The 15,572-nt window shown below is 36.3% G+C and overlaps 1 protein-coding gene across 3 annotated transcripts in view; it reads left to right on the top strand.

Moving 5' to 3' along the window:
* The window catches only part of LOC111222486 (BTB/POZ domain-containing protein 10-like), a 32,907-nt gene that overhangs the window by 5,849 nt on the left and 11,486 nt on the right, over positions 1 to 15,572 (top strand). For all 3 annotated transcript variants that reach the window (XR_002665137.1, XM_022746235.1, XM_022746236.1), the window contains exons 2-6: positions 2,098 to 2,363; positions 2,517 to 2,838; positions 4,021 to 4,123; positions 6,760 to 6,880; positions 8,359 to 8,556. Coding sequence is in view for 2 of the 3 variants with exons in the window: in XM_022746235.1 (XP_022601956.1) it covers positions 2,174 to 2,363; positions 2,517 to 2,838; positions 4,021 to 4,123; positions 6,760 to 6,880; positions 8,359 to 8,556 (934 nt within the window). In the remaining variant the exon portion in view is untranslated. The remainder of the gene's footprint in view (positions 1 to 2,097; positions 2,364 to 2,516; positions 2,839 to 4,020; positions 4,124 to 6,759; positions 6,881 to 8,358; positions 8,557 to 15,572) is intronic.

Raw genomic sequence — 15,572 nt, forward strand, 5'->3', positions numbered from 1 at the left:
GTTTGTTGCCGGTCCTGTTTCTGCAGCACTCAGCCCCTGTAAGGGTTCACATGAGTTGACTGCAGAATTTTTTACAGGCTCTCCTCTCGTTCCACAGCTCAGCACGCAAAACATAAACCCTTTACCCCCTGAGCAATTTCTGCACAGGAGCGTGTGTGAGTGTGCCTAGAGAGAGTCGAGTCTGTGCACCGAGTAATCTATCTACTTGTTCCATGAAATCATGCATCAGTGCTCTTTGGTTTCTGTGTGATTAGTAATGTGATCCCACTTGAACTTGAAGTTGTGACCAAGTGAAACTTGTGTGACAGTTTGGAATTCAGTCTTACTGTGATGCTGCTGCAACGGATAAAAACGTGCCAGAATATGTTTCCATGTGTTGAATTATCTGTTTACGTCAGTCTGTCAAGGCACGATCCGCTGGGAGTTAGTCTGATAGTTTTGAAATGATTTTCTCCTCCATGTCCAGCTGTAGTTTCTCGATGTCAGCTAGGGTCAAGGAGGTCCCACTATCTCCAACGCCAGGTGGAGAGCATTAGATTGTTGCAAATCCTCATCCTGACTATTTCCATTGTTGTGTTCATCTGGGATTTTAACTCTGTGTATTTTATCATCTCAAATGACCAGTTGAACAAATATGTGAAAGATATCTCCAGATTTGATATCTCCGTGCCGCCTTGTTAAAGCATCATCTGTGTCTTCAAATGCTCAGCTCGCCTCCTACAAAGTAGCCACACACTATAGCTGAGGAATTAATTTTCCTTCTACTATTAATACGGTTTAAACTATGATTGATGAAGCAACAGCCGTCAAACTAAAGGCTATCCCACTGTCAAACAGCAGATACATGGATCGACTGACGGTAACAAAGTGTTTACTGATGACATACGTCAGATTCATCGATGCCGAGGATTTGAGGGAGGATTTGCTTTTCTGCAAACGTGTAACTAACAGAGCAGCTGCTGAAAAAATGTCATTGACACTTGGTTGAAATATGCGGATCTGAAGTGGGAGGACTGTCTGTGTGGGGATTTGCACTGACGGGGCTCAGGCAGGGGCTGGGAAAAGATTCCCCCCTATATGCAGTAGGCACACTGTATGACACATATAGAGAGGCGTTAGCGTCTAAACAGCTGAGTACAGGGCTGAACGATGTGATGCCAGACATCATTGCCACAGTAAAATACATCAAAACAAGATCTATCACAGCCCAGGTTTTTTTTCTACACTGTGCGAGGAAATTGGATCCAATCTCACAGCTGTTTTGTTTCACAGTCCTGAGTCCTGATGGCTGTCACATGGGATGGTTTTATCCAGGGTGTTTGAATAGTGGGATGAGTTCAGACTGTTCTTGAAGGAAAAGGGAAATAAGTTTAACAATAACAATTTCCTCATGAAACTTGCATACCGCAGTGATGTGTTTAGGACCAACACACTATGTGACGATGTGGGAGCAGCGAGTGAAAAAGGGGAATATAGAATCGCTAGAGAGCATGAAATCATTGATCAAGGGCGACAAGCTGCAGGACACGGTGATCCCATTTATGAAAACTCATATCTCTCCCTTCCAAAAACATTTCAGGAGGCATTTCCCGTTGCCACAATTCTGCAAAATACAACTGGATCCGTGAACTATTGAGCGCAACACCAGCTGCTGACTTCAGCACTGCAGAAGAGGAACAGCTCATTGATGTCACCTCTGATTCAACAATGAGGCTGCAGTTTAAGTCCAATACATGGGCTGCATTTTGGATTGAGGTGGAAAGGGACTACACACAGCTAGGCAAGAAGAGCCCTGGTCACACTTTTCTGCAGTCACCTCAATCTCTTGCCATCTTTGTGCAGCGGCAGTTTTGGGAAAATCTGTTGAAAGCAGACGCCCGCTGCAGTGTCACTTTTAATTGCTTCCACTCAAAAAGTTCCTTATTTAGTTTTTAAAAGTAGCTTTTAGTTTTAACACAGACATAATAGTATTTACCACAATATTCAGCATGAACGCTGTGTAGTCTGACTTTGAGTTCAGCAGCTGTTCAGGAAAAATGAAAGATATGCTCATAACTCTAAATTTCCCCTGTGTGTGTGCTCTCTCATCTCCATCAGTGACCGTCAGTGTGGTTTGTCAGTGTTGGACTGCGACCACCAGCAGCAGGAGCAGCAGCAGCAGCAGGTCAGCACCATGAGTCTGTACGGGTCCAGTGCCAGTGGTGGTGGTGCTGTCGGCGGTGCGAGAGAAAGAGGAGGAGCAGAACATTACCGGGAACAACGCCGGCGCTCCAGCGACCGCTCACGTGACTCCTCCCATGAGAGAGGAGAGAGCCAGCTGACGCCTTGCATCAGGAATGTTACTTCTCCCACTCGGCAGCACGGTGAGGAGAAAAGCATAAAGGATTTATTATTAGAGAGAGTTTAGTTGTCCCACTTTTGTTACTGTCTCCACCCACTAATAATGTGTGTATAAATGTTTGTCCTGAAGCTTTCTTTTTGATCTTCATGTATCCTCCTCTCCCTCTGTGAACCAGACCGTGAACGCGGTGATGGAGGCTCGTCCTCCAGATCCTCCAGTCCACGTCCTCCCAGGGTCTCTCTTCCCTACGCCCACATTGGAGGCACGCTGATTGGAGGACATATACCTCGGCCCCTGGGTCTTCCTGGAGTTGACCACCACCCCAAGAACCTGGGCCAAGGACCGTGCGACATGATCTACGTGTACGACCTCAGCAGTAAAGAAGGGCACCGCAGCGGACTGAGACTGGCAGAGAGAGTGACGCTTATTGTGGACAATACAAGATTTGTGGTGGATCCTGCCATCTTCACAGCTCAACCTAACACCATGCTGGGCAGGTAATGACTGAGAGATAGATTTACTGGACGTACAAGTAACTTTTGTACAATTTTTATTCACTTCCTCTTCATTAAAGTTTCTCTGATTCTGATTTTTAACGTCATATATCACTGTCACAAGTGAGAGTATTCAAAATTAAGACCACATTTCTCATAAAATATGTTGAATTATTTATTTAATGTTTATTTTTATTTAGTTCATGTTTATATTAACCTATATAACACTGTGGAGTAAGCAGATATATACAAAACACATATATAAAATACAAAGACATACAAAACAGCAGGAAACACAAGTGAGGAGTTCCACATATTGATCCCCCTCAAACAAAGAAAGACGTCTGTTTTTACAATAGGTCACCTGACAGTTCCCCATAGACCCAACATATCAGTGAGCACCTGAATCTAACATGAGATATTTTACTTCTGAAAGATGTTGAATACATTGTTGAAGCCTAGAAGAAAAGCAGGTTTCATAACGTTGCATGTTATGCTGCTATGGACAGTCAGTGCTGCAACAGCTGGGTAGAAACCTGGTAGTTCTAAGAAAGCATTTCTACTGGATGCATACAGATGAATGACAATGCTTGACACTGTTCCTTCAGCCCAACACTTTATTTACTAAGACGCTTAACGTTGGCTTTTCCTTTAATTTGTCACGTCTTTATGTAACAGTATCATTATTTCCTTTTTGGCTTTATTAAAGAGGAAAGAGGTAATTTGGATGTTTCCTATTTCCTGTTAAAGCTGGTGGCACACTCTTAACAATAAAACAGTAAACCAACAGATCAGTATTTGTATGTGATAAACATGTAAATGTGTGAGTTACTTATCAGTGATTTACTGATGCTTAAATAATACGCCTTTTATGATAGGTAAACCATAAAGATCCTTAAAGGTAATGGTGGTTTTGTTTTCCTTTCTTGTTTCTTTATTTTCAGCTCAGTGGTTTTGTTCATGTTCATTTTGAAACAGCACAGTTTTCTTCCCTGGTTGTCGGGGCGCATTGAGACCTGATCAGCTTCAGTGTCTCCAGTACCTTTTTAATGTCTCATTCCAGCTTTGAAGCTTAACACAAAACAGGCACAGTACAGCTACTGCTCTACATCACTGGTATTTTGAGTCTTCACAATCAGAAGTTAAAGAAACTCCTGTGTTTTTTTTTTTTGTGTTTGTTTTCAGGATGTTTGGTTCCGGCCGGGACAACAACTTCACAAGACCCAATGAAAAAGGAGAATTTGAGGTGGCTGACGGCATCAGCTCCACTGTGTTCAGAGCCATCTTGGTGAGAGAGCATCTGCACACTTCTCTCTGTATCACTGTATTTCTATCTTTCTCTCATTTTCTTGCTTCCTTTGCCTCAGTATGACTCTGTTTTTCCTCAGTCCCTTACTGCTTTTCCCTCTTCCTCTCTTACCTCACCCCATCTCTTTGTCTCTTTATTCTTTTACTTCCTTTCTTCTTCCCCCTTCTATGGGTTATTTTCCTGATCTTTTTATCCTCTATCCTTTTTGTGCCTCCTCTCTCTGGGGCCCAGTGAGTTCAAAACCTTTATGAAATATGCAGTAATGACAACTGTAATGATTTATTCACTGTCTAATTCTTCTACTGCCCGACACTCCCTTACAGCAGTTGCTGACAAGATTCAGCTCTCTCTTTATGTGGAAATCTTCCTGTTTGGAATCTGTCTTATGTTATGTTTGATTGATCATTTATCTATTTATTATTACCTGCTATATATTTCTTACTTCCTTATAGTCTAAAGGCTGAGGGAGAGCCGTGGCAAATTAATTTCATTACATTTGAAAGTACCACTGTACTTTCAAGATCGAAGAAATAAGGGGAGAAAGTGGGATGGAAGCGGGGGGAAAAAAAAGAAAAGGTTTTTAAATTTGTTCAGGTGTGTTGAGATCTTTTATTCTAAAAGGGTTTAGACTGTTAGTGTTAACCATAAAGAAGAAACACTGACAATCAAGCTACACTTTTTATTTCATTTTGTAAAATTAAGCACTTTATTATTTTTTTCTAGAGCTCTCTGTTATGTAGTTATTATTTATTACAGCTGTTATTTTCCTTGAAACAGTAAAAGAACATACACTTATTATTTGTTGTTATATAATATATTATTTGTTATCCCCGACCAACGCTCTGGACCTGTGCTTGAGGATATTTGTCTAAATGAACCTCTTTGAATTTAAATTGAATACCACTGCTATAGTCCCTTAACATAGTTGTCTGTGATGTTTTTCCATCTTTATTTTTCTTGTTTATTCCACAGTGATTTAAAACCTTCTTTTCTAAGGCAGTTGGACTTTCAGATGTGGTTGACCATATTTGACATTCTAGAGGTATTTCTGTGTGTGAACGGTCCCGTGTGTTCACAAGCAGGCGGATGTAGAACAAGTGCGACACCATTGTTCATTGCGTGAAATTGTGCCTGTGTAGCTTTGATAAATAGCTGTTGTTTTGTTCTTGTTGTTCCTTTATGGCTTTTGAGGCCACAGCTGCCAAATATGACTCAAGCACATGTGGTCTTTCAGTAAATGTGTGTAAGGATGATTCATGTAAAAGTCACCACTGTCTGAAATGACAAAACACTGTCCTTTAACAGACGGATAAAGCCAGCATTGTTAATGTATTCCCTGTCTGAAAAGGGCTTAGGCAGTGAAGTAAACGCCCCAGAAATAATATTAAAACATAAGTGAGTTACAAACAGCTTCGGTATTTGAGAAAACTGGTCCATTTAGTAGCTCTTCCGGAGCTTTCAACTGCCACAAATGAATGTCTGAACTCTCTACCTCAACTAAAGTGTTTGTTTACACATTAAAAGACATTTTAAATATGGTTGTACTTACAGAAATGTGTTATAGTGAACAGGTGCTTCTATCTTTTATGCTTTACGTTCTGTAGTTCGATTCCCAGTCACCTCAACATGACTTGGAGATGATTCAGTCAGATTCTTTATAGCTTGAGCTGAAATATCTTCGGCGTAAGAGCACAGTGACCTCTGTGAACATGCCTGTTTATTAATGCTGACGGCAAGTCGCAGCAGCATCATGTGATGTTCATAGGAAAAGCAGCACAGAGACGGTGTCACAAGTGGAAAAGCAACAACAGTCCTCCAGTGTGGATAAAATAGATTCCTCAAACCATTCTGTCGATATGAGGCCTCTGAAATGTTTCTGGCAAGTGCAAAACAATATCCGTTGTCCTCCGCTCTTCGTGAGGGCATTACTAAATGGCTAATAATTCCTTAATTGTGGTTGTGACATAATGGATTGTGGCATGATTGTGTTTGTCTCTTGGCATTAAACAAAACTCAAGGAGACAGGGAGGTGAGTGGAGCCAGAGCTTTCAGTCCTGTGTGCCCTGAGTCTCTGCTCCCATGTTTCCATCACAGCCTGTTGTGTTTGAGTGGAGGCTCTCATGGGAAACAGCCAGTGTGAGAGTCTCACATGACACAGGCTGCACAGAGACACAGAGAGGATGGAAAGTGGAGCAGGGAACGATCTTTCTCTCTCTTCTTCTTTTCCCTCTTGTCTGTGACGTTGCTAGATTTTACTTTCATCTCTGCTCGCTCTTCACCCCCCCCCCTCTTCTCCATCTCTCTCTCTCTCTCGCTCTCTCTCTCTCTCGCTCTCTCTCTCTCTCGCTCTCTCTCTCTCTCGCTCTCTCTCTCTCTCGCTCTCTCTCTCTCTCGCTCTCTCTCTCTCTCGCTCTCTCTCTCTCTCTCTCTCTCTCTCTCTCTCTGCGCCGCCTGTGTGAGTGGAGCTGAATCAATAATGGCGTCTTGTTTTTTCTCCCATGCTTGTGTGTGCATGTGAACACCCGCCATTCTCCCCATTTATCCATTTGTGTGTGTGTGCGCGCGCACATGTGTGTGTGTGTGTGTGTGTCTGCTGCTGCTGCTGAAAATGGCAGGATTACTACAAGTCGGGGATAATCCGCTGTCCTGATGGCGTTTCCATTCCCGAGCTGCGGGAGGCATGTGACTACCTCTGTATCTCCTTCAACTACAGCACCATCAAGTGCAGAGACCTCAGTGAGTATACCGTCCATACATGCTGCTCGTTTAGCCGTTGATCTACTGTCTGAACTGTGTAGAGCTGCAGACTCATATAGTTACTAGTTAGCACTTAGTTTGGTGTGTTTGGAGCACAGACTGGTTCCATTGTTGTTGTGTAACTGCATTAGAGAGGATCACAAATAGACTTTGCTTGTGGATGTCATTGCACATTTGATGGGTATAGACGGCTTCAAACTTATTTTCATGAAGAAAAAGCTTTAGTCTGTAAAGCATTGGAGGTGACATACATATCGTCATTTACATAAAATGTAAATTCTCAGTGAGAACTAAACGTAGACACAACCCATCACCTCTCTCATCATTGTAAACTGTTCTGATTGGCTCATTGTGAGAGTCTGACGTAGATGTTTTGTTTGCTTTAAATTTATATTTAATGCACCTGTGACATCTTGCCCTTACATGGAAATTGAGTCTGTCACTGTGATACATGCTACATGTGTATGCACTGGATATTTGTGTTGTTGTTGTCCATGTTGGTGCCTCTTGTTTGTGTCTCTGTGTGTGTGGGAGGTGGAGCCACAGCTCACAGGCTGCTGCTAGCTCTTGCTGTGTGTGTGTGTGTGTGTGTGTGTGTGTGTGTGTGTGTGTGTGTGTGTGTGTGTGTTGGGCTCTAAGTAGGTCATGATTAGCTGTGAAATGTGATGGTTGTTATGCATAAAGCCAACAAATGTGAGCAGGTTTCATTCTTGTATTGGCAGGATGTGGGTTTTTTTAAAAAAATCATTTTTAGTCATTTCTGCCTTTATGTGTCTAATTTAAATCAGTTCTGTTATGTATAATCCACAGTGTCCTCATGTGAACCATAGCTCTAGTTTTGTATTTTAAGTGTTTGCATTGAGGAGTTTATGACAACAGCATTTATTTCAAGTAAGCAGCTCTACAGAGGTAATATTTAAGTCATAACTGGTGCAGTGCTGCCTGTGTCTCGTGAGCTGTATAACCAGAACAGAACGAAAACCGGCCTGCTCACAAGAAGACGACATTGTACTGTAGTGGAGGTAAATTGGTTATTTTACCATCTACACTAAGGCTGCACAATTAATCGAAATATAATTGAAATCGCAGTATGGCTAAGTGCAACATCCAAATCACAGGAGCTGCATTTTTTTTTAAATAAAAGTGAACATTTTTGTGCATTGTCAGCACTATATGTGTTGTGGTGCTACAGAATATATATCATAGCATATAATCAGTATTAGGTTTGCTACTCACAAATTGTAGCATGGTATTCATTACTTCCTCAATGTCAATGCAACTAGTTTCAAGTTTGATAATCAAAAGACAGTAGCAATTTATTTGCTGCAGTTGAATCTTAGATTGTTTCCAAGGAAGGATTTAGTTCTACTGGCCAGTTGCAGGAAAAGTAAATGAGCAGATTATCATTTCCTCCCTCTGTCGTCATCCTCACTCATGTCTCCATGGTTTCTCCTCAGGCGCCCTGATGCACGAACTGTCTAATGACGGGGCACGGCGTCAGTTCGAGTGTTACCTGGAGGAGATGGTGCTGCCACTGATGGTGGCCAGCGCTCAGAGCGGAGAGAGGGAGTGTCATGTGGTGGTGCTGACCGACGATGACGTGGTGGACTGGGATGAAGAGTATCCTCCACAGATGGGAGAGGAGTACTCTCAGAGTAAGATTCTCTCACCATAATTGATACTGACTATACATTTTCTGATTAAACCAGTAGGTTGCAGGATGTTAGCCACATAGCAGTGTCAGAATAATCTGATGGAGGTCATGCTCCAGTTACCAGAAACTAAGTAAATATTCTTTCTTTTATGAACACAGGGTACTGTAGCATGAACAAATCCTTCAGCTGCTCCATGTGTCAATCTTGTACTTTCAAACCAGTTTGTCAGACATTTTCTGAAGTTGCTAAACTTGAACTTTTCTCTTCAGGCTATAGAGGTTCAAGTTATAGAAATGAACATTAAAAAAGTAAGCAAATCTACTACATGCTACCACTTTATGATATACAACCTGTAAGTAATGTTTAAAAGTCATCTACTAATGCTTTATTGAACCTGTGTGCCCCACCATTTTTTCCATGTTTTGTTGCTTAACCAACTAGCAGAGTTGATGTTGCTGGCTTTAGTAAATACATGGGAAAAGTTGTGGTCCTGATGGGTTCACATTTCTCAATGCTGAGGATACTGGTCAATTTTTTTGTATGGAAAGCCCTTTGAGCATTTATTCCATATTTCATCTATAACGTTGTAGTATTGTAAGGCATAACAAAAGGCATAGTATAGTAAAGCATTAAAATCATGGTACAGTAAGTCATAAAAATTTCATAGTATTGAAAGGCATAAAAAACACCATAGCATAGTAAGGTTTAAAAACGTCGTAGTGTAGTAAGGCATATAACTTCTATACTATGACGTTTTTATGCTTTACTATATTATGATGGTTTTTTGACTTTTTATGCCTTCCTATACCAAGACATAAAAAGTCATACTATACTGAGGCATTTTATGCCTTACTATACTATGGTGTTTTAATGCTTTATGTCATACTATAGTAAGGCAAAAAAAGTCATAAAAACGTGATAGTATACTAAGGTTTAGACATTTTATGCCTTATTATACCATGACATTTTTATGACTTTATGCCTTGCTATATTATGACATTTTTTTGACTTTTTGTGCCTTATTATACTGTGACTTTTTATGCCTTTTGTCATAGCATAGTAAGGCATCAAACGTCGTAGTAGATTAAGGCATAAAATGTCATAAAAGTATCACAGTATTGTATGACATTTTTTGTCTTTTTATGCCTTACTATACTATGACGTTTTTTTTGACATTTTTGTGCCTTACGTTTTTTATGCCTTAGCATACTGTGACGTTTCTATGACATTACATGCCTTATTATAATATGACATTTTATGCCTTACTGAAAACATATTATTTTATACAAAGGCTTAGACATTTTATGCCTTAATATCAGATGAGGTTTTTATGACTTTATAGCCTCATTATACCATGACATCTTTATGACTTTATGCCTTACTTTACAATGACGTTTTTATGACTTTTCATGCCTTTATTATACTATGACGTTTTATGCCTTACTGACATAAGGCATAACAACGTCATAGTAAAAATAACGTCATAATATACGAAGGCATAAAAAGTCATAAAGATTATACTATGACTTTTTATACCTCACTAAACTATGATGTTTTTTGACATTTTTGTGCCTTACCTTACTATGACATTTCTATGACATTTCATGCCTTATTGTAATATGAGTTTTTATGCCTTACTGAAAACATCATATTATACAAAGGCTTAGACATTTTATGCCTTAATATAAGATGAGTTTTCTATGACTTTTTACACCTTGATATACTATGGGCTTTTTATGCCTTTATGCGTTACTATACTATGATGTTTATTGACTGTTTATGCCTTACTATAGAAAGACATAAAAAGTCATACTATACTGAGGCATTTTATGCTTTATGTCATACTATAGTAATGCAAAAAAAGTCATAAAAACGTGATAGTATACTAAGGTTTAGACATTTTATGCCTTATTATACTATGATGTTTTTTGACATTTCAAGCCTTACTATAATGTGAGGATTTTTATGACTTTTTATGCCTTACTATGGTATTACATGAGGCATAATAAGTCATAAAAACTTCATAGTATACTATGACGTTTTTTCACATATTATGCCTTACTGTACTAAGAGATTTTTCTGACTTTTTATGCCTTACTAAAATATGACTTTTTTTGAAATTGTTATGCCTTATGTTTGTTGTGCCTTACTATACTATGACGTTTTTAAGACTTTTTATAACTCATTATTAGATAATATTTTTATGACTTTATGCCTCACTATACTATGAGTTTTTATGCCTTACTATAAACTATGAAGTTTTTATGACGCTTTATGCCTAACTATACTATGACGTTTTTTGGCTTTTTATGCCTGACTATAGAAAGGCATAAAAAGTCATACTATAGTAGGGCACAAAAAATGTCATAAAAACATCATACTATACTATGACGTTTTTTTAAGTTTTATGCCTGACTATAGAAAGGCATAAAAAGTCATACTATAGTAGGGCACAAAAAATGTCATAAAAACAACATAGTATACTATGACGTTTTTTCACATTTTATGCCTTACGTTTTTTTTGCCTTGCTATACTATGACGTATTTATGACTTTTCATGGCTTATTATACTATGACGTTTCATGCCTTACTGACATAAGGCATAACAACGTCATAGTAAAAAGAAAAATCCTCACATTATAGTAAGGCATAAAAAGTCAAAATAATGTCACAGTATACTATGACGTTTTTTGACATTTCATGCCTTACTATAATGTGAGGATTTTTATGATGTTTTATGCCTTACTATGGTATTACATGAGGCATAATGAGTCATAAAAACTTCATAGTATACTAAGGCATAAAATGTCATAAAAACATCATACTATACTATGATTATTTCACATATTATGCCTTACTATACTAAGAGTTTTTTCTGACTGTTTATGCCTTACTAAAATATGACTTTTTTTGAAATTGTTATGCCTTATGTTTTTTGTGCCTTACTATACTATGACGTTTTTATGACTTTTTATAACTCATTATTAGATAATATTTTTATGACTTTATGCCTCACTATACTATGAGTTTTTATGCCTTACTATAAACTATGAAGTTTTTATGACGCTTTATGCCTAACTATACTATGACGTTTTTTGGCTTTTTATGCCTGACTATAGAAAGGCATAAAAAGTCATACTATAGTAGGGCACAAAAAATGTCATAAAAACATCATACTATACTATGACGTTTTTTCACATTTTATGCCTAACTATACTATGACGTTTTTTTTCATTTTTATGTCCGACTATAGAAAGGCATAAAAAGTCATGCTATAGTAGGGCACAAAAAATGTCATAAAAAAAACATACTATACTATGACGTTTTTTCACATTTTATGCCTTACGTTTTTTTTGCCTTGCTATACTATGACGTTTTTATGACTTTTCATGGCTTATTATACTATGACGTTTCATACCTTTATGACATAAGGCATAACAACGTCATAGTAAAAAAAAAATCCTCACATTATAGTAAGGCATAAAAAGTCAAAATAATGTCACAGTATACTATGACGTTTTTTGACATTTCATGCCTTACTATAATGTGAGGATTTTTATGACGTTTTATGCCTTACTATGGTATTACATGAGGCATAATGAGTCATAAAAACTCCATAGTATACTAAGGCATAAAATGTCATAAAAACATCATACTATAATATGACGTTTTTTCACTTATTATGCCTTACTATACTAAGAGTTTTTTCTGACTTTTTATAACTTATTATTAGATAATATTTTTATGACTTTATGCCTCACTATACTATGAGTTTTTATGCCTTACTATAAACTATAAAGTTTTTATGACGCTTTATGCCTAATTATACTATGACGTTTTTTCACATTTTATGCCTAACTATACTCTGACGTTTTTTCACATTTTATGCCTAACTATACTATGACGTTTTTTTTAATTTTTATGCCTGACTATAGAAAGGCATAAAAACAACATACTATACTATGACGTTTTTTCACATTTTATGCCTTACGTTTTTTTTGCCTTGCTATACTATGACGTTTTTATGACTTTTCATGGCTTATTATACTATGACGTTTCATGCCTTACTGACATAAGGCATAACAACGTCATAGTAAAAAAGAAAATCCTCACATTATAGTAAGGCATAAAAAGTCAAAATAATGTCACAGTATACTATGACGTTTTTTGACATTTCAAGCCTTACTATAATGTTAGGATTTTTATGACTTTTTATGCCTTACTATGGTATTACATGAGGCATAATAAGTCATAAAAACTTCATAGTATACTATGACGTTTTTTTCACATATTATGCCTTACTGTACTAAGAGATTTTTCTGACTTTTTATGCCTTACTAAAATATGACTTTTTTTGAAATTGTTATGCCTTATGTTTTTTGTGCCTTACTATACTATGACGTTTTTAAGACATTTTATAACTCATTATTAGATAATATTTTTATGACTTTATGCCTCACTATACTATGAGTTTTTATGCCTTACTATAAACTATGAAGTTTTTATGACGCTTTATGCCTAACTATACTATGACGTTTTTTGGCTTTTTATGCCTGACTATAGAAAGGCATAAAAAGTCATACTATAGTAGGGCACAAAAAATGTCATAAAAACATCATACTATACTATGATTATTTCACATATTATGCCTTACTATACTAAGAGTTTTTTCTGACTGTTTATGCCTTACTAAAATATGACTTTTTTTGAAATTGTTATGCCTTATGTTTTTTGTGCCTTACTATACTATGACGTTTTTATGACTTTTTATAACTCATTATTAGATAATATTTTTATGACTTTATGCCTCACTATACTATGAGTTTTTATGCCTTACTATAAACTATGAAGTTTTTATGACGCTTTATGCCTAACTATACTATGACGTTTTTTGGCTTTTTATGCCTGACTATAGAAAGGCATAAAAAGTCATACTATAGTAGGGCACAAAAAATGTCATAAAAACAACATAGTATACTATGACGTTTTTTCACATTTTATGCCTTACGTTTTTTTTGCCTTACTATACTATGACGTATTTATGACTTTTCATGGCTTATTATACTATGACGTTTCATGCCTTACTGACATAAGGCATAACAACGTCATAGTAAAAAGAAAAATCCTCACATTATAGTAAGGCATAAAAAGTCAAAATAATGTCACAGTATACTATGACGTTTTTTGACATTTCAAGCCTTACTATAATGTGAGGATTTTTATGACTTTTTATGCCTTACTATGGTATTACATGAGGCATAATAAGTCATAAAAACTTCATAGTATACTATGACGTTTTTTCACATATTATGCCTTACTGTACTAAGAGATTTTTCTGACTTTTTATGCCTTACTAAAATATGACTTTTTTTGAAATTGTTATGCCTTATGTTTTTTGTGCCTTACTATACTATGACGTTTTTAAGACTTTTTATAACTCATTATTAGATAATATTTTTATGACTTTATGCCTCACTATACTATGAGTTTTTATGCCTTACTATAAACTATGAAGTTTTTATGACGCTTTATGCCTAACTATACTATGACGTTTTTTGGCTTTTTATGCCTGACTATAGAAAGGCATAAAAAGTCATACTATAGTAGGGCACAAAAAATGTCATAAAAACAACATAGTATACTATGACGTTTTTTCACATTTTATGCCTTACGTTTTTTTTGCCTTACTATACTATGACGTATTTATGACTTTTCATGGCTTATTATACTATGACGTTTCATGCCTTACTGACATAAGGCATAACAACGTCATAGTAAAAAGAAAAATCCTCACATTATAGTAAGGCATAAAAAGTCAAAATAATGTCACAGTATACTATGACGTTTTTTGACATTTCATGCCTTACTATAATGTGAGGATTTTTATGATGTTTTATGCCTTACTATGGTATTACATGAGGCATAATGAGTCATAAAAACTTCATAGTATACTAAGGCATAAAATGTCATAAAAACATCATACTATACTATGATTATTTCACATATTATGCCTTACTATACTAAGAGTTTTTTCTGACTGTTTATGCCTTACTAAAATATGACTTTTTTTGAAATTGTTATGCCTTATGTTTTTTGTGCCTTACTATACTATGACGTTTTTATGACTTTTTATAACTCATTATTAGATAATATTTTTATGACTTTATGCCTCACTATACTATGAGTTTTTATGCCTTACTATAAACTATGAAGTTTTTATGACGCTTTATGCCTAACTATACTATGACGTTTTTTGGCTTTTTATGCCTGACTATAGAAAGGCATAAAAAGTCATACTATAGTAGGGCACAAAAAATGTCATAAAAACATCATACTATACTATGACGTTTTTTCACATTTTATGCCTAACTATACTATGACGTTTTTTTTCATTTTTATGTCCGACTATAGAAAGGCATAAAAAGTCATGCTATAGTAGGGCACAAAAAATGTCATAAAAAAAACATACTATACTATGACGTTTTTTCACATTTTATGCCTTACGTTTTTTTTGCCTTGCTATACTATGACGTTTTTATGACTTTTCATGGCTTATTATACTATGACGTTTCATACCTTTATGACATAAGGCATAACAACGTCATAGTAAAAAAAAAATCCTCACATTATAGTAAGGCATAAAAAGTCAAAATAATGTCACAGTATACTATGACGTTTTTTGACATTTCATGCCTTACTATAATGTGAGGATTTTTATGACGTTTTATGCCTTACTATGGTATTACATGAGGCATAATGAGTCATAAAAACTCCATAGTATACTAAGGCATAAAATGTCATAAAAACATCATACTATAATATGACGTTTTTTCACTTATTATGCCTTACTATACTAAGAGTTTTTTCTGACTTTTTATGACTTTTTTTTTCAAATTGTTATGCCTTACGTTTTTTGTGCCTTACTACACTATGACGTTTTTATGACTTTCCATGGCTTATTATACTACAACGTTTCATGCCTTACTGACATAAAACATAAGAACGTCTAATAAAAA

This window comes from Seriola dumerili, unplaced genomic scaffold, assembly GCF_002260705.1.
Source record: "Seriola dumerili isolate Sdu_G_001 unplaced genomic scaffold, Sdu_1.0 BDQW01000097.1, whole genome shotgun sequence".
In the NCBI taxonomy this organism is placed as follows: Eukaryota; Metazoa; Chordata; class Actinopteri; order Carangiformes; family Carangidae; genus Seriola; species Seriola dumerili.